Source organism: Hydra vulgaris, chromosome 03 (assembly GCF_038396675.1).
Source record: "Hydra vulgaris chromosome 03, alternate assembly HydraT2T_AEP".
Classification (NCBI taxonomy): domain Eukaryota; kingdom Metazoa; phylum Cnidaria; class Hydrozoa; order Anthoathecata; family Hydridae; genus Hydra; species Hydra vulgaris.
Window position 1 is genome coordinate 3,310,788 of NC_088922.1, and position 26,757 is coordinate 3,337,544.

The following is a 26,757-nucleotide window of genomic DNA, read 5'->3' on the forward strand; positions in this document are numbered from 1 at the left end:
TAGAGTTATCTTGTTAAACAGTATCGGACAAATTATGGTAGACAAACTCAAACTTAAAACAAAAGTTGATCATAAACTGAAAAAAAGTCGTAAACCAATTGAACTTGTTAATTTTTAAGTATTTATTATGTTGTTTTATAACACATTTTCCTTAACAAGCTACTTTTTTTTTTCAGACAAAACGAAGTGGACATTTAAAATATCGACTAAGAATTCAAAAAATTATCTTATTATTTTTCGAAAAACTTCAAAAATTAACTTATTATATGCTAGGACCTCCTTTACTTTCAATAACTGCTTTCATTCTTCGAGGCATAGATTCAATTAATGAGTCAACAATTCTCATATCAATCTCTCGCTAGGCCTTCTCGATTTGTTCAAATAACTCATCACTAGTCTTCACATTTGCACGCTCAATCTTATTGTCAAATATTCCCCGAAAGTTTTCAATGGGATTCAAGTCAGGGCTTTGTGCAGGTCACTCCAGTACGGTGATATTCTAGTCCTTGAAACATTGTTTTACAATTTTCGAGGTATGTTTAGAGTAATTGTCCTGTTGAAAAATCCATTTTAGGGGCATCTCCCATTCAGCATGTGGTAACATAACATCCTCCATTATATCTTTGTACAAAAAGTGGTCCATAACTTTATTAATTTTGTGAATAGGGCCAGTGCTTTGTGCTGTGAAATATCCCCAAACTATAGCAGACGTTCTATGCTTAACACTCTTCTTGGTAAAATTAATATTGTATCTGGTGTTTTTTGGTCTCCAGACTCGCTTCTTGCCGTCGCTTCCAAAAAGGTTATATTTTGATTCATCACTAAAAAGTATGTCTTTCCACTGGTCTACAGTCCAATTTTGGAGTGCTTTTGCAAACGCAAGTCTTAACTTTCTATCTTTAAAAGAAGTTAGTGGTTTCTTAGCAGGCTTTGGAGAAAATAACTTTGCTTCGTTAGCTCTTCGTCGCACAGTGCGTTTGGAGATTTGTAGTTCAAGTTTTTCGGTTTTTTATCTTTTTTTAGGCTCTTTAACAATTCTTCAATCTAGTCTTTGTGATGTTTCTCTTGGACGTCCGCCCCGATAGTTTGTTTTATCTAACTGATTTGGCAGTTTTGCTTACAGTCAATTTAGCTATATTATATTTTCGACGTCTTGACGTTTTCCGCTTTTAAAATCTTTAGTAATATTTTCACGTAAAATACTTACTAATTTGTCGTAAACCATTTTAAATGAAGCGATACATCACAAGTTAAATCTATTTTTAGTTTAATTGAAAAAATAATTGGTCAGACGTTCCAAAATCTATTTCATTATTTTAGAGTAGGGGAGAACCTTAATGAATGGGACAGTATTCGTAAAATAAATTTTATAAGTTGATAAAGTTGTTTAATTTATACATTAAAAATAGTTTGATAACAATCAACTATTGCACTATCATATAGTAAAACATAAAATCGGTTCCGCAAAAGCCTCTTGGTAAAAAAGAGAGTTTTATTGGACCAAGGCTTTTGTCCCATTCATTAAGAACTACTCATTGAATGGGACAAAAAAATTACTGAATAATACTAATCTAAAAAATTAAGAAGAGAGGACACAAGTAAGTTTCAAGCCAGTGGAGCAGTATAGGAAGTTTTTATCATTAGGGAAGTCAAAAAAGCTATATATATGGTAGAAATGTATGTCACAAGAAATTTTCATTGTAAGGTGACATACCCATGTCCTCATATTGACAAACCTAAAATATTTTTATTTAAAAAATTAAAATTACTCTCAATAAATTTCATTTAAAAAAATAGATTAATAATTTTTTTTTTAATAAAACAAGGTAAAGCAGCATTAATTTGATTTAATTAATGATCTGACTTAATTAATTATCTACCGTATTATGTATTTAATTTACTTAAAAAAAATATCAATAAAAAGCAAATTATTAGATATTTAAAAAAATTAATTTCATTCATGTTTAAACAAAGTAGAAAAACAATTATTGCTTGTTGAGTAATTGTATTCCAAAGAACATGGAGTAAAATTTTAATATATCAAAGAAAATGTAAAAGATATTAACAGTTAACTTCATATAATTTGCATTCATAATAACGTTTCTTGCTGTTATTATTACAATTACCACATATCCACCATTGACAAGTAAAACACTGAATTCAAGCAGGCCCCATGAAACTTTTTCAGTTGCATTTGCATACTTTGCAAGTATTTTGTTGTTCTTGGCATATTTTTTACAGATAAATCAATTAAAAAATCTGCATCAGAGTCTTCTGTTTCTTTCATTTATTTGAGGCCAATTTTGCTTTTTCGTGTTACTTCTACCAGCTTCAAAATTTTTCCTCATAATTATTATCTTCTCTAGAGTTTTAGTTAATATAGTACTTTTACCCTGCTGTCTTCTTTTTCTAGTATCTTTTCTTGGAGGTGCTTTAGGGTAGGGCTGTATGGTTTCTGGACTAACTATTTTAACAGATTATTTGGAAGAAACTTGTTATAAATTTTTGGAAGAGGTCTATCACTAACACTAGAAGATATAAAATCACTTTCCACAAATATTTGTCTATTGAGTGGATAAATTCCACATTTATGAAACCCACTGCAAATATTTTTTATTGTGAACAACAGAGTATATGCTGCACATGCTAACTGAGGTAAATTATATATGTTCATAATCCTCCCTGGATTCGAACCCAACCATTCATTCTGAGCTATTCTAACTTAGGATTTAAAAGGCCCAAACACTGAAATATCCAAAGGCTGCAGTCTATGACTGCAGTGTGGTGAAAATGTAAACAAAATCAAAGAGTTTTTTTCGCAAATCTTATTGTTTCAACTGAAATGTGGCTTTCATAGTTGTCCAATAATAACAGCACTGGATGCTCCACAGATGGCTTATCATGGAAAAAAAAGTGCTTCATCGCAAATAAAAAGTTTTCACTTGTCATCCAACCACTTTTGTTACACAACCCTAAGCTTCCAGTTGGTGTTCCATTTATCATAAAATCTTTGTAGTTTACTCTTGGAAATATAAATACAGGTAGAACTGTATTACCAATAGCATTCACAAAAGCCAACATTGTCACCAATGACCTTCTTTCTGCTGAAACTGCTTGACAAACCCTCATAGTTCCACGAGGTGAAATAATCTTTGGAGGATCTATTACTGTTAACAACCCTGTCTCATCTGCATTCAAAATACATTCAGGTTTGAATTTATAGGGGAGAGCGGGGTAGGTTGTCACGCGGGTTGGTTGTCACAAAGTTTATTACAGGAAATGTAAATAAGATATAGAAATTTCAAATCATACAATAGAAATGTTATATAAAAAAAACATTTTTACAGTAATTTTTATCTTTTTTTAGTGTGTAGAAGAAAAGTTATTCGTTTTTATAGGTTTTTGATATGAAAAAGTTAAATTTCGCCTACTCAGAAATTTTCTTTTACCAAACGAAAATTATTTTATTGTGTTTTGAATGTAGATTTATAAAGTACTTTATTCATTTGAGTAACTTAATCCATAAAAAATTATCATGAAATTCTCATGCTTTTAGGTAAATGTACAGGTGTCCAGCAACTTACTCAGAAGGGGTTGCTTGTCACAAAATATATGGGGATGGTTGTCACAATTGCCTCGACTCCATGCGCTGCAAATTAAACGCCGCTTGCAGATTATTTAGTGGCTTTATTTATTTGTCCGCATTATTTTAATGTTTAAGATATTATTTAAAAATCTAAAGTCAAAGTGTTATATTTGTTTGACTAAATATCTGTAATCTAAATTATTTTTATTTCAACGTGCATAACTTTAGATTGCGATCCAATGTTTAGTATAATTATAGAAAAAGAATTACAGAAGTTCAACTGTTTATTGTTTTGTTTACAAACTAAACAACTAGCTGTTGTTTAGTTTGTAAAACTGTCTGTTGTTTTGTTTGTGCATTGTTTATATTTAGTGGGTTTATATATATATATATATATATATATATATATATATATATATATATATATATATATATATATATATATATATATATATATATATATATATATATATATATATATATATATATATATATATGTATATATATATATATATATATATATATATATATATATATATATATATATATATATATATATATATATATTAATGTTTTGTTTACAATATTTGCAAATATTTTTCTTTGATTAGTAATAAACACGGTACGAAATTTTAAAAGAAAAACTAATAGAGGTTATACTTCTGGAGATGTCATAATGCATAATGTGTGCTGTTAAAGATGTAAAGATTAATAACATTTCTATTAGATCAGCAGCAAAAAACCATGACATTAATTACAGAACATTAGCACGTTATTGTAAAAAAATTATTATTATTACTAACCCATCACATGGTTCTATAGCAGATCTAATTGACAAAAATGAAACCCCACCTCCCTGAATGTTATAGGATACAAAAGTCGATTGATATTGCCAGAAAAAGTAGAAAAAGAACTGGTCACCTACCTGTTGCGAGCAGCAGATATATATTTTGGTTTAACTCCTACCGAAGTAAAAAAACTTGCTTTCCAGCTAGCAATTAAAAATAATATGAAGGTTCCCAATTCTTGGGTTGTAAAGGAACAAGCTGGTAAGGATTGGTGTACAGGATTTATAAAGCGCCATTCAAATATTTCCATTAGGCAACCTGAAGCTACTAGTTTAAGTCGAGCGACAAGTTTCAATAAGCAGAATGTTGCATCATTTTTTAGCAATTTGCAGTACTGTATGCAAAAATACTCGTTCTCACCAAATTATATTTGGAACATGGACGAAACTGCTGTAACTACTGTACAGCAACCTAAAAAGGTTATTGCGAAAAAAGGATTAAAACAAGTAGGAGCCATCACGTCAGCTGAAAGAGGAACTCTTGTAAAATTAGCATGCACAATAAATGCTATTGGAAATAGCATTCCACCTTTTTTTATTTTTCCTCGTAAAAACTTTAAAGATCATTTCCTAATCAGTGCACCAACAGGAAGTGCAGGAGATGCAAATCCAAGTGGCTGGATGAAAGAAGAAAACTTTGTAAAATATCTAAAACATTTTGTAGGCAATACAAAATGTACTAAAGAAAAGCCTTGTTTATTGTTGCTTGACAATCACGAAACCCATCTTAGTATTGAAGGATTAGATTTGGCAAAAAATAATGGAATAGTAATTCTTACCTTCCCACCACATTGCACACATAAGTTGCAGCCCTTGGATAAGGCAGTTTATGGTCCTCTCAAAAACTATATAAATACTGCTATGACATCATGGTTAGTAATGAATCCTGGAAAAACTGTTACAATATATGATATTCCAAAAATAGTAAACATTGCATTTCCAAAGGCTGTATCTCCCCACAATATTTTAATTGGTTTTGCTGCAACAGGTATTTACCCGTTAAATCCTGATATTTTTACTGAAATTGATTACTGTCCTAACTATGTAACTGATCGCCCTGACCCACCTTGTTGCTGATTCAAATAAAAAAGACTGTGAATCTTATTCAATGCAACCAGAACCAGCAAATAAAAGATTTAAAGAATCTATTCAGATACCAGATAATCAGGTAGACATAACAATAGAAGATCCAGTTGTATCAAATAAAACCTCTAATCAGAACCCAATCACTACATTAGGTTTTAACAATTCAATCATACCACCTGAGAGTATTAGGCCTCTGCCTAAAGCAGGCCCGAGGTTAGCATCAAAAAGAGGTAGGAAAAAGCGGTCAACTATGATTCTTACTAACACGCCTGTCAAAGCATGGCTTGCTAATTATAAAAAGAAGAAAACTAATAAAAAAAATTTTATTAGGAATTGTAAATCATTTACGAATGGAAGTAAAAAAGAATTAATAAAAGCAAATCTTGCTACGAAAAAACCTTCTATAGTCTTAAATTCATCTGAAGATGAAGAGTATCTATGCATCTATTGTTTTGAATCATTTTCTAATAGCAGATCAAGAGAACAGTGGATTCAATGTCAGGTTTGCCAAAAATGGGCTCATGAAGAATGCACACCAGGCTTACAACAGTTTATTTGTGAATTGTGTTCTTTATCCAATAATTTTTAAAAAACCAAATTTAAAAACATTTATAGTGATAAACTAAATTTGTTAAATGTGTTATATTTAAAAAATATATATTTCAGTTTATAGTATTTTATTTTTATTTTTTTTAGTAAAACATAAACGAAATTAATTTGTACTCGTTTTACATTAAATTCTTATCTAAACTTGTCAAAATCCAAATGTGACAATCAACCCCGCACCATATGACAACCTACCCCGTGAGCGGGGCTAGTTGTCACACAGAAGTGGTCTTTGAAAAATGATTTTACAGCAATAAATATTTGACTCAATGTCATAAAAATATTATAATAGTTACTAGAAATAGTTAAACTAGCTTTGTGCAAAGTTTGGCATTGATTGGATGAAAATTAAAAGCTGAGCAGCCTAAAATGTAAAATGTGTGACAACCAACCCCGCTCTCCCCTATTTTAATTGAACTTCTAACAAGTTATCAAAAAACATGGACATGTATGTTGATTAATGGCAGTTGTACGAGCAAGACTAATTTTTTCTGGCTTACGTGTTGATAATTTTGGATGCCGTATCAAGAAACCATCCATCCATTACTTTCCTGCCATTTTATTTAGGTGCCATGACTCAGGAATATTTTTGAAATTCAATGCAACACCATACTTTTAAACTAACTTCCTAGTTTGTAATTTAGTTAAACCGTAGCACATATTTGAAGACATATGCAAATAACCTACAATAGTACTTTCATCAGAAGTATGAAATATTTTTCTACTTCCAATGTTTGTGACGTGTTTATAGTTTTCAGGCAGATTTTGACATCTTGCCACTTTAACACCCCTACCCACTGCAGATTTTGATAAACTATATTTGTTAGCTGCATCTCGAATAGACATACCCTTAAGTACACCTTTGACTGCATCTTCAACTTCTAAAGAATTCTTTCGTATTAATTTTGTGTTCGGTTTCATCTAAAATAAAATTTACAACTTTACAAAGATCAAATGTATGCAAATCTCATATAATATAATATGAGATTTGGAAATATATACTTAAATAAAAAAAAAAAAATAATAAATAAAAATTTATATATATATATATATATATATATATATATATATATATATATATATATATATATATATATATATATATATATATATATATATATATATATATATAAACTAGTAGTGTGTTTACGCACTAAATATGTCTTGTCAATATATATGTAGTGTCACAACAGTTCGTTTAACAATATTTACATTTTAACGAACCATTAAAAAATCCACATAATCTTTAATGTTTGTCAAAACTTTTAAAAGAAAGTTTTTATTATTTTTCTTTTTAAATCCAAATAATTATTTAAAATAGATTTTCTTAAATAAAGATTTCTTAAATTCATGAAAATATTTAAAATAAATCTTTTTCAATAAAGATTTCTTAAATTCATGAACTCGAGTTTAAAGAATATGAAAGAACATAATTTACTTGAAATCTTTTTTTAATGTTGTTATTCGCAAGCAACAATACTCCTCACTGTTTTGTTGCAGAATAGTGAGAACCTCGTCATAAAAGCTTTTTTTAACTCAGACAGGTACTTGCAGTCTCCACTGATGTTTAAATGGAGAGCTGAGTTATATTTATAACACTTTAATTTCTTATCATTAGTTTGTTTATTTTTTTCTTGGGTTTTGTTTATATTCAAGTGCGTTAGTCTTTGTTTTATTATAATCCACTTTATTTTACCCATTGTATATTTATTATATTGGGCCTTAACCCTGTCAATAAATTTTGATTGATTGATTGATTGATTTAAACTTTCACAACGATTGCATTTTAATATAATTTTATAAAAAGCATTGGTCACATTTGTTTAACACAACAGCATTATTACTAAAATAAATCTTAAATAAATTTTTTTTGGACCAGTCCCATTCAATAATCATTATCTTTTCCCATTCAATAAGCTTTACACTTTATTCCCAAATGGTGGGCCAGACTAAAAACAGCATTTCCTAAACGTAAAGGGTTTAAAATATTAAAACTAGAGGCAACTGGGTATTAAAAAATAGAGTTTTATTTTCTATAACTTCCGAAATCGCTGCAAAATCGGAAAAACAAAGTTATTTTTTAGAATTACTTTTTTCTCTTCAAAATTTATTAGCATCCAATGCTATTATGTTTAGAACATAATAAGGATAATGACTCGTTCTGTTGAATGGTTGTATCTAACACTTCTTACCACAGGAGTTTGGATATACAACCTTTGATACTTCTATGCAAATTTGATTTTGTATCATTCAATAATCGTCCCATTCATTAAGGTTCTCCCCTACTGTTATAATAAAAGGGAAAACAAAAGAATACGGTAAATTTTATAAAGACAATGAAATCTTATTAAAAAAGCATCGTTTTGATTTGCCTACCTTGTTTAGTGCGAAAAATGTTGTTTGTTGAGAAAAATGTATTAATAATTTTTTTTTATGACTCTTAGTATGTTTCAAACGTCTTAAATTTTGCATAGAACAGAATAAACTATTTAAAAATTAATATGTGCAATTATTTTACCATCCTTTTTTTTTTAGTTTTTGATCAACTTTGTTCTAAATTTGAGTTTTTCCACCATGTTTTGTCCGATACTGTACCTCCACTTTTCGAAAAAATTGAGGTATTGATAGTTTTATGTCCCTCAGAATAATGTTTTTCTACTGTATTGAAACCTAACCTATAAGTAAAAAAGTTGCAAAGAAAACATAAGTTGTAAAACTGCGTTTTTATATGCCGTCTCCGTAAGGGTTTATTTTTTAAACCGTTTTATCTTTAAAATTAAAATCAAAAATGTGGAGACAAAACAAGATAATTCAAACGTCGCGCAGTGTTATTATTCTTTTAATATTTTCAAAATAATGGTATAGGATTATTTGTTCGACATCAGTTTTCTCTTTAATCGAGTATTGTGCTTGTTTAAAGTTTCGGAAGATTTTATTGCGTTGATAAAAATAATTTTTACAAACTAAATCATTCTATGTAAAGTTAAATTCATGAAACTTTAATTCTGTTTGCCAATGATACAACTTTAAAATTTACTGAACAATTTGAAAAAATAAAAGAAATATAAATGCATATATATATATATAAAAATATAATTTTTTTTAAGCAGCATAAGTATTAGTTTGTAAGTTTTAAAACTCCTGGACAGTCAAGATACATTGAGCCCATTTGTTTTGCTATTAGTCGTTGGCTTCTTCGTAATTGCCCACAATATGGTCCCGGTACTACAACTCCGTAAATCTTTACAACGCAATCTCTATGTAAAAAAAAATGTTTGATAAGAGGTGGAAGAATCATAAAAAGGAAGAAGAAGTGGAAAAAATATTTATTTACATGTATACAAGCAAACTTAAAAACCTTTAATAATAATAAATAATAAAAGTAAATATATTACGTAACAATTAAGTATAACAAATAGATCACATCAATAAACAAACTCTTAAATATCAAATGGCTTAAAAAAATAAACATTTTAAAAATGTTAAACCTTAATTTATTGCTGGCATTGGAGTTCATGGGTTGAGCACTGTTGTTCAAACAACACAAAAACATTTCTTGTGAACAATTAGCAATTATACTGTCGAGTCTTTTGTACTTTTTGGGTGTGGTATTTTTTTTATGAGTATCTCCATTAAGGTGTTGTCTACAATTGGAAAAATAAACATCACAGATTTCACAATACCCATTTCTTTTTTCAGATGATAACTTTGTGCGTTTATTTAAAAAAGAAGACCAATTATCGTTTGATGTTATCTTTATGCAAGCACTACGCGTTCCGTTTTTCTGAAACGGTGACTCGTGCAACAATGCATTATAATTTACTTCAGGTTTGGATAAAAATTGTTTATATATCGGTCGGAAGTTTCTAAATTTAGTGAATATTCAAAAAAGTTATATGGTATGTGTTAATAAATAAATGTGTTACTATTAAACAATGAATAGATTACATATATATAACTCAATACTAATTAACAGTTAATCAATATTAAATTTAATTAAAAGCTTTTTGTTAAATCAAGATGGAAGATATTCAAAATTAAAAAAAATTAAATTGAACAAGTGCAAAAAAAAAGTTTAAAGCGTTTCTGGGTAACAGAATTGTTTTTGTCCTCACCCTCATAATTATAAGAATTTTATTTTTCATTAACATGTTTATAAATTCAACTGTAATACAAGCTTTATATATAACAATCTGTTATGAAAATATATTTTAAAATGTTAATGCAACACAATTATTACACATATGTGACCAATATAACCACCCATTTACATAGACCTGGGAGATGTGATAGTAAAAACAGATAATAGATAATGTCATTGAACAAAAATTAAAAACAAATGTAAAAAAATAAAATGAAAAAAAAACTTTTTTTAATCAAGAATATTTGTCTTGTAGCAATAGTTTTTTTAAAATCCAAACAAAGTGCTAAGAGTCATAATTTGGGCAATAGGACAAAATTGGCTAGGTCTAAACCTATTTAAGCATTTTAGATAGAGCATGATGCGCGTTAGAAAAAAATTTTTTTTTTGATTAAGAGTGTTTGTTCTATAAAATAGAGAATCGGCAAAAAATGAAAAGTGTTAAAAATGAGACAAATAGTAAAATTGAGGGTAATAAATGTCAAAAATGAGCCAAAGGTTAAAATTCAGGGGTCCTAACCCCAACTAAGCATTTTAGGTGCCCATAAAAAAAATATATAAATTTTAAATAATTTAAACAAAGTTTAAAACAATAAAAACGTTTAAAAACATTTACAATAATAATGAATATATTGAACATAATAAAACAAAAGTTGAATTATTTTCATCCTTCAGCATGTCAAAGTTTACGCTCTTCTTCCATTAAAAGTTAAGCTCTTCTTCCATTAAAAGAGCTACAGAGTCGCTCTCAATGTTTAATCTCATAGATTTGATCATGTAGAAGAGTAAACTCTTCTACATGATTAAATCTATCTAGGTTTAAATTTAGAATGAGAGTCTTCTCACTGTTTAGCAAACTGACTGTAAACTATTCAGAAAATTTGGATAGTAGAAATTTTGGGTAGATAGCAAGAAGTTTTTTTTAGTTTAGCAAATGCTAGCTTGTACACTTGTAAACTATTGGTCAAAGTTGAGAAAACTGAGATGTAAAGGTGTCTTAAAAAACTATTTTTTATCTACATAAGACAGTTAGTTAAACATTGTGAAGATTTTATTCTAAATTTAAATCTAAATAGAATTGACTTAATGATGTAGAGTATACTCAACATCGAGAACGATTCTGTTGCTACATTTAATGGAAGAAGAGCTTAATTTAGCGTAAACACTTACATGCTGCATGAAGAAAAAAATTGTTGGATTTTTGTTGGATTATGTACCAGAAATACATTGTTTAAGCAAATATTTTTATTATTTTTGTTTATAAAAAAAAGTAAATTTTGTTGTTGTTTTGAACTTTAATTTAATTGTTTAAAATTTAATTTATACATTTTTTTATGTAATGGGCACCTAAAATCTTAACATAATCTTAAGCCCCTCAATTTTACCCTTTGCCTTATTTTTGACCGTTATTACCCTCAAAGTTTACCCTTTGTCTCATTTATGAACCTTATTATGTTTTCCAGTTATAAACACTCTTTTCTATTTTTACATAACAAAACTTATAATCAAAAGTTTGGACAACAGTACCAACAAAAAACAAACTTTTGATCTAATAATATTAAAGACTGTTTTTTATGTTTTTATGACTTTTTTTTATGTCTACAGATGTAGCAGTGTATAAGTCGTCTGGTTTCGTTATTTTTTTGTTTATGTATGACAATCTATTATAACATATACTTTCAGTAAAAAAAAAATTATATAAAAAAACAACCTTGATAAATCCTCAACTTTAATAAAAAATCCTTTTAACGAAGATGATTTATGACGTTTAGATGCAACATCAAAAGGTTTAGACCGACTTTTATTTTGTGCTTTTTCTATATCTAAAAGCCAGCATAGAACTTTGTTTAGTGGCTGAACATTTAGCTTCAACCTTCGTGCTTTTTGGACAGTAGATTCTTTAGGATTTATTGTAATTTTTGACATCATTTTGTAGGCTCTTGTTTGAATCTGAAAAGAAAAGTTATCTAAAAACTGCATTTTTTTCAAAAAGTCTTTACTTTTATAAAATGTTTGAAAAAAGCTTTATTAATGTTAAAATTTTATGTCACTGAATTAAATTATTTCAAAACCTATTATTGTTAAAATATTTTATAAAGTTTATCATGTATTGATTATTATTTTATTTATCTCGAAATTTTTTTTTAATTTGATCTAAATTACGTTAATTTGGTGTACTTTCTCTTTAAATGGTTATTTGAGTTTTATGTAAAATAACATTGAGATTTAATCTTGGAAACAATTACTGAAAAAACACATCATAGTGCAAACATTTATGCGCATCTGTGCAAGTGCAAACTTTGAAAGTGAAGCTTTTAAAAATAAAATTTCTATAAAATTTATTAATGCGCTGAAAAAAAACTAGAACAAATGAATAATTTTAGAAGTACAACCATAATTTCTAACTTTTATGTAAAACAAGTCAGCACTATTTGTTAGCACTTGAGCGATTAAGTTTTTATAATTGTTTTCCACACTAGTGCCTCCTTTACGCAGCTTTTATGTCAGCTTTGGCCATAAAATGCCATAAAAGCATCACAGTAGACGTACTCCAAGATTTTGGACTCTATAGATCTCCAATGAGAACTGTGCGACGGCCCTTTATTATGTCTCCAGGTCTTAGTCAGATCACCTAAAAGTACTTTAATATAATATTGATAAGTACGTAAAGCCAAAAAGTTACAAAGTGTAACTTTCGGAACAGCCATTAAAACCAACCTTTAAAAGATACGCGTATTTAAAACAAAAAATTAGTACATGTTAATTTGGAGTATTTAGAGATAAGAAAAACCATTGTTTGAAATAAATCTGTCATAGGATGTTATCTCAGTTATTTTTGCCGCATTATAACTAATAATTACCCCAATTTGCCCTGTCTGACTTATATTTATTAGAGCTATATGATCCTTCAATCGAGTTTCCATTGATAGCTCTTTTTTTTAAATCTCCGATCAGATTTTAGGTATGTTTTAACTTGGTTGCTATGGTAATTAGTATTGCATAGCTACAACTTATTTTTACATTAACGTTGTTTTTACAGTATTTTATTTGCGTTAAGTACACTATATTGGGCGTATGTATTAAAATGATATTCGCAATTCTTATGAGGTTAACTTTTTTGGTTGTTGTGGATACCTTATTTTGCATAGCATAGCAACAACATATTTTCGGTAGTTCTAAGTAATTAAATTACTTTTAATTTTAATTACTAACACTTGTAGTAACTTAATTATTAACAAGAATTAGTAGTCCACGCGGCATATATGTCATAATATTAAAGTTTTAAATACAAAATATTTGTTATAAGAATTATTTAGATATGGTTTTATTAAACTTAGACATTCATAATTTATTCAAAAAAAACAATCCTAGGATTTCAAAACAAAATATCACTGAAGATTAATTAAAATTTATTTAGCCAAAAATTGCTGAATTTAAAGACGTTGATGTTAGGCATGTTGTTCAACAATTTGTTTACTTGTATAAAAAAACAGTGAAAATTTGCTAACCATACTGTAAAAAATTTTGAAAAGAAGTTTGTGAATTGGCTTAATAAATATTTAGTTGTCATAAAAAGGCAATGAACCAACTACAAGTAGACGTGGTCGTTACATTTGATTATAGTTATACTAAAACTAAAAAACGATGTGTATCTGGTATACTTGAGTCTCATTCATCTGATGAATTGTTTTTTGCTGCTAGTAAAAAATTAAGAGATGAATCTATTGTTATTGCTGCCAAAAAACGTTTTAAATATTTCATATAAATTGATTAAAAGCGGACCTTTGGAGAAAAAATATAACATCTACCCCGCTTACAATGTTGTCAGGGATGTAAAGTTAAAATATTACTCTGCAAATATAACAGTGGACGACTATTCAGCATTAGTTCCTTTAAAAGATTTAATGATTAATACTTTGCAAAGAATCTGTGCACTTCAGGAACCTGTGCTGAGGCACTTGATATCGAAGAACAAATAAAAAAAAAACAATGACACTCACGTGAAAGGCTGGTTTTGATGGTGGCCAAAGCACTTATAAAAAAATCAAAACCTTATATTCAGATTTTACATTTTCTTGATAATACTTTCTTTAGGATATAAAATAGACTGATTATTGTTTTGACACTTTTAGACTATATATGTCCCTTTATCCGTAGTATTAGATGGCTCAATCAGTTCACAAAGCATTGATTCATGGACATCACATAATTAAAAGTCTTATATTACCTATCGAACTTATGTCAGCAGAAGCTCATGAGGCTAGAAATAAAGACTCGAAATTTTATTGCGAAAATTTCAGCCGAAAAACAGACAGAAGAGCAACAAATACTGATCATATCAGTGGCTGCTAGTTTCCAGGGATCCTGTTATTTCATCACTGCATTAATCAACATTACACCAAAAAAATCATAAAACATTTCCTTCAGATGTTTTACAATTATTTAAACAATCTTCAAACGATATTATATTTTTATAATTTTTGATCTAATTTTAAATTGACAATGTTTTCTTTCACTACTTTTTGGTTTTATTATTGCTAAAAGATTTTTTACTTCAATACTTAATTGTTATTCAATACAGGTGGGTCAAAAATTCGATAAATATATTCAAAAATCAATTTATCCCTTTGTAGCTAAGGAGAGTATTTGGTAACTGAGCAATATAAATATCCATAGCAATTAAATAAAAACTTTTATCATTTTTATAATAAGTGTGATCTCATATTGGTACTCCTGCCAAATTTAGTGAATATCGCACTCGTAAAACACCTGCGAATATCAAAAATAGGTTGTTGCTAAGCAAAATAAAGGTATCCATAGCAACGAAATAAAAAATATTACTTTTATAAAAAGCGCAGACGTGGTGTTAGTACTCATGCAAATTTTAGTGAATACAGCCCTAATATTAAATTAGTTATGAATTTTGTCTAGCAAAAGTGAATTCTGGCCCACTTTGTGCTGAGATGAAAAACAATTACAACAGCTATTGTATTGTTTTGATGAAAAAAAATTACAATAACTATTGTGGTTTATTGTATTTTAAAGTCCAATAGCTATTGTATTTTAAAGTATTTTGATTCTTTTTCCACGCATTTATAGTTATTTGCACAGTAGAAAACTCAGAGGCGATGTGACGCTCGTTTTTAGCACTCATTTTCATATATAAATTTTATAAATTTTAAGAAGTGAAGTGAAGCCAATGAAGCCAGTAAAGCCAAAGAAGTAAATATACTACGCATACTTAATAAATATTAAATTCAGAGGCGCTCATGGCACCCGTTTCTAAAAATGATAATGAATAGGGGTAGAGCAAAATAACTTTGAGGCTGAGGGAGTAAAGACACATTAGACCATACTTTTGGCATACTTTTATTAATTAGATTAGTATAAAATTGATAAAATAGACATTTTGAAAACTGAGAAGAAAAAAAAAGAATTTATTGATAACAAAACTTATAAAATTAGTAAAAAATTAAAAATTGTTCAAAAATTATTATTCATAACTTAAAACTAACAAATTCATTTTCATGTAGTTTACTTGTTAAAAATGAATGAATTTAATCTTTAAAGTCATTTATGGGGCATAGGAATTAACTGATTCACTGTACCCCGATTCACTGTGCCCCACAATAACAAATTAAGTCTAATTTCTTGGGACATGAGTGTTGTTAAAAGAAAAGCTAAACCACTAAAAGAAAACATAAATATCAATAATCCAATCAGAATAAAAACTTCAACTTTTGAAATTATTTCAACCATGATTTCCATAACAAACATAAGGATGGTAAGAAAATTTACTTTAGTTAGGTAAAAACAAAAATTACCTACCAAAAACCGGTAGTCAAAAATTATATGGTAATAGCTATAAATAAAGGTGGCTGATATATGAATAAATTCCTTTCAGAAAATGCCTCTTATTCACTATGCCCCTTGATCCACTCTACCCCAATTTCTCCTATGAATATATTTATGCTCCTACCATGTTTGCATAAATACATCGAACTTACTTGATAAGGAAATGGCATTTGACACGTGTTGCTTTCATTGAGGTCTTTTTCGTTTTTACTTTTGCACTCTTGTTTTGTGTCGGTGACAAAATATGTGATGCTGTTTGTCAAGAAGGTTTCAATTGTCTAAAATACATAGCAGTTTATTGAAAAAAAAAAACAAAAAAAAATTATTGTAATTCAAAAGTTATGTAATCAGCATTTTTAAATTCTTCTCATCTGAAACATTTTTAATTTATTTATCGATTTTTATCAACCTTTTATTTTTATGTCTCAAAACTTTTGTTCCAAAAACTTTTATTAAAATTTTTTGCTATTGGAGTATAGTGGTTTATCCTCCTTAAGCTAATTGCCTTGCAATTAAAAAAAAGTTGAGCTGTTGTTTTTATAGTGTTTTTTTTAGACATTTTAAAAGTAAAAGCGGATAGAATGAAATAGATATGTATAGAATAAACAGTTATGACAGAGTTAATTTTTTTAGTTATACTTATTTATTAAATAAACATTTTGCAAATATTTTTTGTTCATGTTGCGGAGAATTTTTTTTTGAATTAGATGATATAAAATTTTAATACAAAGTAAATGATTTTCTTTTTTATGAATGATCATATTTTCTGTCGCGTAATACTTTTTTTTTTTTTAATTTGCTTAAAAATCTCAAAAGCTGGCATTAATCTTTTAACGTAACTTTGTTTAACTTTTTACCCCGGTCAAGGGGTAAAAAGTTAAACAAAGAATCTTTTTTCAAAGTTAAATTTGCTATTTCCGGTAAAAAGTCATGAGTTAAAAATGGAAACGGAAACTTTAAGGTTGAATTAAATACGCCATTTTTTTTTTTTTTTTTTTATTTGTATGGATATTTTGACGAAATCTGTTTCTCGTATATGCAAGTTGTACCTATCAGCTTAAGAGAAAAATAAAAAATAAAAACAGATAATAAAAATTGGACTTAGATTTACGCAAAGTTAGACAGATGTCTAACGTTAGAGTTGAAAAAGCATTTAACAGACAGAGCTTGCTTTGAAAACAGTTTATATATAATAAATTTGTTGGTATATGATAAACTTGTTATGTTGGTATATGATAAATTCGGATAATTTTGCTAATGTATTACGTCATCGTTAAATAGGCGTTATTGGCGCCCATTAATATTCCATTCTATTCATAATATTCTGCTATTATGAAAAAGTTAAATGTAATTGAAAGTAGTGCGCTGAAATCGCTTTTAAATGTTTCGAAACGCAGAAAGCACTATACAAATTTGCTATTTCAAATCCAAGAAATTTTAAAAAGTATTCAACAATAAATTAAACTTGTCCTTTCGCCTTCTTAATAATAAAACAACTTCAGACATTATCTTTTCACAACTGACACACCCTTTACTTCAACATTCGTCTGTTGGCGATATCCAGGACCTATGCCGTTTTCAGATGTTAAATTTTTAAAATTAAATTCAAAATAAAAAGAAGGTAAAAATAGCATTATCTAAAAGTGAAATTCGAAGTTGAACAAACTTTGAATTATGCAACAGAGTGCTGGAATGTAAAAGCACAAAGACGAATTTTTAAACAAATTCTGGAGGAAAAAATTCTCAAGTGAAAATCACGAAAAATAACTTTCTTATTTTTCTTTTCACCTTGTAAATTACGTTGGGTGTTAAATAAATGAAATAATAATAATATAAATTACGACGGCTTAAACAAAAATGTGGCATGCACTAATAATGAGAAAAAAGAGTTTAGAATAAAAAAGTTCGTTATAAAAGTTAGAATTGAGAACAAATTTAAAAAAGGAGTTTGAAACGAAAGAAATTTTGAGTAATTAATCTTACGATTTCTTTTCTGCACAAAGTTGGTTGTCGAAAAGACGAAATGTTTATGAAGCAAGATAACGGTTAAGAAAAAACTTAAAAGATTGCAAATTGTATGAATCAGGAAAATAAGTGGTGGGAGCGAATTCAAAAGAACTTATGTTCGAGGAAAAAAACTAAACAAATAGGAATTTTCGGAACACTTAAAAACTGTCACACCAAATGGATGTGGCTAAATTAAATAATGAATAACACAAGAATGAATTTTAGTAGATGGTACAAGCGAAGCAAGCTCTTAGGCAGGATTAAAAAGACTCTTTTTTTTAAAAGAAATGACCTTTATAAACTACATTGGAAGTTCACAAAAAAATAATAACGTTTAGAAAGGAGCAATAATACCTAACATGTTATCATAAAAGACCTGTTTAGTTTCAGGTAAAGATACTGCATGTGAAATATTCAATTTTTTGTTAAAGCCATTGAAACTTGTGGCACGGTAGGAACCTATTGATCTTTCTCTGACACATGCGACGAGATTTCATGAGCTGAGAATAGCGCTAATTTCTCGTATTTCATCTCAAAAATAAAGCTCTCGTGATTTCTGGAAAATCTTTAAAATTATCAATAATAATCTTTTGTTGGCAAATCTTTTGTTGTACCTCTCTTGTATGGTTCAGATTTTTATCACCTGACCTAAAGACAAAGCTAAACTGTTTGCTAAGAACTTTTTATTAATATCATCTCTTGATTCTACTAGTTGCGTTCTACCTGATATAGTCAACAAACAGGTTGATCCATTGCTTGACATTCGTATCACTCCAGCTTCTGTATCTAAAGTGATTTCCTGCGTAGACTATTCTACAGTTTGTGGTCCGGAAAACATGCATATTATACTCTTGCAGAAGTGTTTTCCGGAGCTGTTGTCTATAATTTCAAAACTATTTAACAAGTTCTTATCAGAGTCTTGTTTTCCAGCCTGCTGGAAAGCGGCATCTGTTATCTCTATTTTCAAAAATTCTGGAGAGTAATCTGACAATCTAATACCCTTCTGCTTATCGTGAGCAAGATTTTTGAATCTTTAATTAACAAACACTTAATCTCTCATCTTGAATCTAATAACTTACTTTCTTAGCATCAATATGGCCCTAAATTGTCTTATCACCAAGCCTCAAAGCTTTCGATCTCCAACCCTTATCACGTCGTCGTAATACCGCTTTTCTTTCTCTTTTCTACAAATACTATATTGGAAACTACTCTAAAGATCTAGCATCTCTTGTGCCATCTACTAAAGTTCATTCTCGTGTTACACGTGATTCAATTAAGTCTCATTCATTTACTGTGACTGTTCATTAGTGCTCCAAAAACTAATTTGGTTGTCTAGTTTTTTTCCATGAACATCAGTTCTTTAGATTTCGCTTCCTTCATCTTGCTTTCCTGATTCATATAATTTGCAATCTTTGTCTGTCATTCGTTATCTTGCTCTATAAACTTCATCTTTTCTCTTCCAGTTACTTCCAGCTCTAATAGTAGTTGCTTACAGCCTTTTTGAAAGCGAAAATGGTGAAAAAAAAAATTTTCTGACCTAAAAAATAGCGTGAGCTTACAAAAAGTCGCGCAAAAATGTGGTATATATCATAGCATATTATATTACCACTAAATTGGGTCTAATATGAAAAAGAGTTTGACAAACTACATCAGGTTCCCAATTAGAGTTGTTGTTTATAGTTCGGCTCCAGATTTATAATGTATGATGGTATCCTATTGATTTTTAGATCGAAGTGACAAAAATGTTAGAAAATTTTGGAAAAATCTACTAACTTTTTTAAAACAATACAAAAAAAGGTAACTAGTTTTAAAAAAAGTGGAGTTGCTCCTTTAAACTGAAATAAGATGCTATCAATGCTCCAAGTTACATGTATTATAGACAAAAGTCATGACAGTAAAACTCAGCAACAGATTGATTCCATTGACAACAGCTTCAAATAGCTCATTCACAGTATGAGATTATATTGAACCAGTACTCCTAACTCAAGGAAGAAAAGAAAAAAAATACTCCTGGAAAAAGTGTTTTAAGTGATGAATTTCTAGGGATTATTAAAAAAATCCTGTAAAATTAGAAATAGACTTGACGTCAAATGATAATGAATACTAGTACACTTTGTAGAACCGCAATGACGAACTATTTTTTTTTATTTCAGAAGACGAAATTGACTAAGTGATATTGCTCCAGCTAAATCATTCAAGTGGAGATACATGCACCAACCTGAGAGAACACGCAGATACATGAATCAAAGAGGGTGAACACGCAATTACATGCAATACCCGTGTGAATACACAGATACATGCATCAACCCTGGTAAACACGCAGATACATGCATCAACCCGGGTGACTATACGTTGGTCAAAGTTTGCGGTATAACAGTAAAATTCCTTAAGATGTAACATTTTTAAAGTGAATTATTTCAAAAAGAATGATTTTGTTGGAATATTTATGAAACGAGTGTCGCAAACAAATAATTTTGCAATGAATGACAAAGAACCTTTCAATCTCCAGAAAAGATATGATGTGTTATATATATATTTTGCCGTTTGACAATTATTACAATAACTAAGTAAATAAATAAAAATTTACATGACAGGAGCAAAAAGAAGATTATAGTTGTCTCATCACTAAACCCCGTAATATATACCATACATAGCATAGCTTTTAAAAATTGTTTAAACCTTTTAGATATTAATTAAATTTTCTTAAAAATCATATTTTGAATAAAAAAAGAAAGAAAAAAAAAATTAAAAAAATTTAAAAAAAAATAATTTATTTTTTTATATTTTATCCTCCTATTTCTTTTTTCTTTTTAATTTCTTTTGTTAGATTGAGAATAATTAAGAAAAAAAATTTTTTTTAATAAATAAATAAAAATAAAAAAAAATAAAAAATAAAAATATATAGAAACAAAAATAAAAAGATAAAAAGTGACTGCACACACTCACATATAAATACATGGCAAACAATTACGGGTACTTTCTACATATGATTTCAAAAATATATAGTATAAACTTTTTTACATTCTTGTTTATGTAATAATGATAAAATTAAATCGTGTAAAAGTTTACAACAGAATTTTTTTTTAAATGTGTATATATAAAATTAATATGCATATTCATAATTATATAGATCAAATCATAAAAGTACTCTTATTTAACGCCTTAGAAAAAATTTAATTGTCGTTTAGTAGAAGAGTATGTGTAATTTTTGCTTTAAATTGGTTAAGCGAAAAGAGTGTTTTAAGATCATCATCTAAAAGTGTATTCCATAATTTAGGTCCTCGATTTGTAATTGATTATTTAGTGGCTGAATAATAGGTTTTGGATTGACTAAAGTTATTTTTTGAGAATTTTGTGCTGTATATATAATTTATTTTTTTAAATATTGAGTAAATAAAAAGGCTGTGTCGTTTTTTTATCAAGTTTAAACATAAATATAAGAATTTGATAAAGATTTATTTTAAAAACATTTAATATATTTTGATTGAATGATTCAAATATTGTCCTCTCCAATTCTGAAATCAAAATCTTGTTTTAAAAACGCTTTATCTTTAATGGCATAACAACTAATGTTACAATATATTAAACTTTTTCTAAATTACTAGTTATATGTTATTTTATATTATCCATGGTATATATGATTCTTTATTTATTTATTAAACTTGTTTAATTACCAGTACATAGTATTTAAACTTAATTAAACTTAATGTTTGAAAAAAAAAATGAATTTAAAGACCTGCTTTTGCTCATTCACCCAATTCTGTGGGGTGAATGAGCAAAAAGTTTATTTAAAAAGCAAGAGTTTATTTTCAGTGTTTTTGTGTTTTGATGAAGCGCAGAAAATCTTAAGTATTATAAACTGATATTCGCATTACCCCAGTGGGCATGGTTAAATGTAAATTTAAATAAAATTACCGCTCCTAATCTTTTCAACCTGGATTGCAACTGCTTGTTGTGTTTGTAGCTTGGAGTGTCCAGATAGAAGATCTTGCCATATAAAGGCAGTTTAGAAAAACAATCTAAACAAAATGATACAAAATGATAAAGAAAACATCAATTTCAAAATTTTAATCACAAGTAAATTTTACTTACGTAAAGTTATCGTAAAAAATTCTTTTATATAGTTTTTTATGAAAAAATTTATTTAAATAACTTTTTACTTTTACAGTATTTGTATGGCATTAAAATATCTTTTAATATGACTGCAATTATCAATTTCGATAAGTTTTATTTCACTGAACAAAAAAGTTTTTAGTAAAAAAAAATAGTAACGGGTGATGCGGAAGTTTTCGGACAAATCCTAATTTCATTATTTGAGCATAATAAATAATTTTTATGGTTTTATGCGTAGGCATAAACATTCTATAAAATATAAACTTTATTATTTGAAGCACAATTATTTAAAATGAGGTTAAATACAGCTGAACGAGAATCTTTTCGAAAGCGACTAAAAATGTTTTTTGTAAATAAACCTTATATAAAAAAAAATCTTAAATCATTATGAAAAGGAAGGATTTGCTCGAAGTTCAATATATGATAACCTAAAAAGACTTGAAACTGTTCAATCGTTTTCTGATAGAAAGCACCCTGGTCGTCCGACATCCTGGACTAGAGAAAAGAAAGCCGAATTAACGAGACTTGTCAACAATCGAAAAAGGGTCAGTCAGAAAAAAATAGGTATTAAATTCTGTGTAAATCAATCGACAATTGGTCGTCAGTTAAAAAAAATGAATATTAAATATAGAAAACGTGAAAAGACTCCAAAATACACTATAGAACAACAAATAAAGGCAAAGAAAAGAAGCAAGAAACTAGTTAACCAACTCTATAACACAAAATCGCTTCTAGTCATCGATGACGAAAAATACTTTTGTTTAGCAGGGGACAACATGCCCCAAATGTGCCTCAAGCACGATCAATTGAAATTTTTTGGGGACATTTGGCACAGAAGGTTTACGAGGGAGATTGGCAAGCTTCAACAGAGCAAGTTTTGATTGATCGCATTAAACTAAAACTACAAGAAATTGATTTAAACTTTTTACAGTCGCATAAGAAAGGCGTCAGAGCGAAATTGAGATCAATTGCAGATGGTGGTGTTTTTTAATATAAAAAATAATATATTTTTATTAAAAGATAAATGCTTTATTTTAAAAAAATATATTAGTAGTTTGTTTTTTTATTTATAAATAAGTTATTGACGTTTTTATTTTGTCCGATAACTTTCGCATCACCCGTTAGTAATTTTTTATATTTGAAATTCTATTAAAACAAAACATTCTTTATTCTCATTTAAAATAACTTATATTTTTAAATTTTCGGATTTTCAATTGTATAAATTTTTGGCATTCTTTATAATTATTTTTATTCAGGTGACAATGCTCTGATAATCTCATTAATATTTTTTCCATTACTTTTTATTAGTTTGTTGGAAAACAAGGCAGAGTCTTTAATCTCTACAACGAGATTCTTTAGGACATTATTTTTTACCATTGTTTTAATCGCAGCGCATAAAATAGCAGTATCTTTCTGAGTTGCGTTTCGCTACATTTTAAAATATGTTTTCCTTAATTTGCGCTCCTGTGAGAGTTAAGAACATATGTGGTTGGATCATTTCATATAAACTCTATTAGTTTTAGGTTATTTAATCTGGAAACCCACTTTAATTGAACAGATTTTAGTTTATTTGTTAGGTTTATATGTCCCAGTCCTCAATGTTTATTTTAATCTAAATATTTGGTTATTCCATAAATAGTTGTCAATCTTCGTTTCCATTTTTACGAGTCTTTCTTTAGTGGGAAGAGGAACAATAGAAGACATATTTTATAGGAAAAAAAACAATAAAGGACATGTGCATAAGTTGCGGTACAACACTATTTATGATTTTTTTCCATAAAGGGACTTCGGTAGACTTTCATAAAAAGATATAACTTAATGTACTGACTATTACAAATAGTTTTATACTTTTTTAAAATATCGTTTACTACCACAAAAGTCTCTTAAGCTTACCAAACAAAGATTTATTTATACCTGGTCACAATAAATAAAACAGATGTTTAAATGAAGAATCCTCTTTTAAAAAAACCTATTATAAATATTATTTGTTAAAACCATAAACTTGTATTTATGTTTTATTAATAATATTAGTAAATTAAATATCTTTACGATTTCTAAATTTTAAATTTCACATTTAAACAATAAATTACAAAAATAATATGCTTAAACAATGTTTTATTACATAATATGTAATTAATTATGAAAAAAAATCAATACTTATGTAATAAATAAAAAATAAATAAATCTATCCAAAAAAAGAAAAATACCTCCAGACATTCTTGACGCGATTTTGTACAAAAGCCAAATTTGACGTCACTTTCTTTATTTTAAACTTATTTCGTCATTTTCATATTATTTGCTTACATTTCTTTTATTCTGTTAGAAATAACCAGTTAAAAACAGAAAAAAGTCAATTTTAGACCTAAAATGTTAAAATAAACTACTTTTTGGTAAGAAATCAACACAAAAATTCCACAAACATTACCAATATATATATTTTTTAACATAAAATAAGCAAAAATAAAAAATTCTTTGATCATCAAAATTTGAAAATTTAAGATATCTTTAACATTAATTTAATCTTATTTGAAATCAATTTTCAAATCAAAATAGTTTAAATTCAATAAACAAATAAAATGAAAAAGTTTCTTGGTGTTCTTATCGACGGAAATATTAAAAAGTAATGGAATAAATATTTTAAATATACAACTTAGAGAACCTTTTTGTTCTTTTGTTCGTAATACCATTTATTTTATAGCATGTTCATTTAAACTTTTGTTTTTAAAACCATTACTAAAAATTTAATATTGTAAAAATTCGCTTTTTTTTAACTATAACACTTTTATTTTATGAAAACTTGTTATAATTAACTTTTATATCTTAATTGTTAACTTGTATACCTTACTGTATTTTCTCTTATTGAATACTTAAAAAAATTGTTTTATTATGGTTTACTATTTGAAAAATGTAATTTTAAAATAGTAAACCATAATACATAAACATATGTCTTAACCAATTAAAATTTCATATTGTTGCACTTATCCATTATCGTTTAAACACAGCAATAATTCATATTTAAAATAACTTATCGTTCTTCCTTTTTTTTGGTAATAACTTTTTTCCAGTGAGCAAATCCAGGTTTCGCGTTTTTAGTAAAATCAAGACCCAATTTATTTATAATTTATTTAAACCATTTATACTCATTTTGTTACAACAATGTTCGATAGATTAGGTTTATTATATTAAAAACCTCTTTTTAATATATTGTAGTAAAATTTGTTTTGATATAAACACTATTTAAATGAATTCGATATTAAAGCACTTATAATAATTTGGTCAGGATTTTATAAAAAACGTGAAACCTAGATTTGCTCATTGGAGAAAAGTTTCAACCGTTTTTTTAAAAGAGTTGGAGGTTTTAAACGTGACTAAAAAAATACGCAATCAAGTAATTTTTTTTAAACAGAATAATAAAGTATTTTAGCTTGATTTAGAAATGAGAAAATTAAATTATTTTTTAAAATACGTGATTTTAAGAAGTTTTTCTTTTAAAAATACGTGTTTAAAATTCTAAGGGAGCTCCGGAACGCCCTAACAAACTGATCCGAAATGCAAGGGTGCAACCTGCAGAAAAAGTGTCACAACTTAACACTATAAAAGATCAGATTCACTATTTTTATATTAGATCAGATGGTTATAGATCAAGTATATTGTTTGCAATGCATAAAGTAAATTAAGGAAAAGCATTGGCAACAGATGTACTAAACTTCATAGTATCTTAAATGCATCTAAAACATTATATACTTAATCTTTATTTTTTATTTTTTTTAGCATTCTAAAAAAGTTTCACGCGCACTAAGTTTCACGTTTAACGCTCAGAATGCGTTTGCGTGTGCTTTGATTTAATGATAATATATTTTGGTTTATAAAACTTAAATTTAAAATACAAATAGGGGTTACAGTTCTTTAAGTTTTAGAAAGCGCGTTTAAATGCGCACATTCGTGTTGTACGGGTGTCTATTGCACGTCAAAAAAAATTCAACTCCATATTTAAATTCCTTGGCCCTGAAAACCCTAAGTTTTTAAAATAAAGGTTTGTTATATAAAACGCTAATAGTTTATATAATTGTTTGTTTTTTTAATATGGTGTTTAAATATATTCTTTCAAAAATTCTCTTCTAAGTTCTGAAAGGTTTTTGAAATGTAATTTTCTTTCTGTTGCAAACCGAAAATAAAAAGTACTGATATTCTAAAAATCGATATACAAACGTGTCAAAATTCTGTTAAAAAACTGTTTATAAATTAAATTCACAAGTGAGATTCAGCAGCAAAAGTAAAATATAAATTATGTGCGCTAAAAAAAGCATTCAGAGAGTGCGGTAAATTTCGCTGGAAAATTTTATAAACAACATATATTCGACCTTTTCGAGAGTTTGCAGTTCAAGTTTAGTTACGGTACCTAAGTGGAACTTAGGTACCGTAACTAAACTACACAGGTAAACAAAAAAAAATTTTTTCTGGTGCCAAACAAACAATACATTTTTTTTATAGAGCATTTTACATTTCGATTTCAAA

The 26,757-nt window shown here is 27.8% G+C and overlaps 2 protein-coding genes across 4 annotated transcripts; one reads left to right on the forward strand and one right to left on the reverse strand.

Annotated features, from left to right (window-relative positions):
* Positions 1 to 4,595: 4,595 nt before the first annotated feature.
* Positions 4,596 to 5,510, forward strand: LOC136078390 (uncharacterized). Its single transcript, XM_065794160.1, has one exon. It carries the CDS (start codon positions 4,596 to 4,598, stop codon positions 5,508 to 5,510), a length of 915 nt encoding a protein of 304 aa, XP_065650232.1.
* A 3,680-nt stretch (positions 5,511 to 9,190) lies between these two features.
* On the reverse strand, positions 9,191 to 24,603 carry LOC101239887 (protein DBF4 homolog B). 3 transcript variants are annotated; one of them, XM_065792073.1, is made up of 6 exons: positions 24,450 to 24,579; positions 22,045 to 22,148; positions 16,275 to 16,400; positions 11,978 to 12,216; positions 9,614 to 9,769; positions 9,191 to 9,382 (listed from the first exon to the last, which is right to left on the reverse strand). In XM_065792073.1, exons 1-6 carry the CDS (start codon positions 24,457 to 24,459, stop codon positions 9,244 to 9,246), a joined length of 774 nt encoding a protein of 257 aa, XP_065648145.1. In that variant the 5' UTR covers positions 24,460 to 24,579; the 3' UTR covers positions 9,191 to 9,243. The 3 variants fall into 3 exon arrangements, with proteins under 3 accessions (XP_065648145.1, XP_065648143.1, XP_065648144.1); XM_065792071.1 differs by having other exon boundaries at positions 9,614 to 9,991; XM_065792072.1 differs by lacking the exon at positions 16,275 to 16,400 and having other exon boundaries at positions 9,614 to 9,991; positions 24,450 to 24,603.
* Between the last annotated feature and the right edge of the window lie 2,154 nt (positions 24,604 to 26,757).

What these genes read in the sequence shown, in the direction of transcription:
- LOC101239887 (XM_065792071.1), bottom strand. An exon ending in AAAGTTGAGGATTTATCAAG is followed by an intron (nt 9,992 to 11,977) that starts GTTGTTTTTTTA and finishes CACTAAATTTAG; the next exon opens with AAACTTCCGACCGATATATA. An exon ending in AATGCCAGCAATAAATTAAG is followed by an intron (nt 9,383 to 9,613) that starts GTTTAACATTTT and finishes TTTTTTACATAG; the next exon opens with AGATTGCGTTGTAAAGATTT.
- LOC136078390 (XM_065794160.1), top strand. Translation starts at nt 4,596, where the DNA reads ATGAAGGTTCCCAATTCTTGGGTTGTAAAGGAACAAGCTGGTAAGGAT.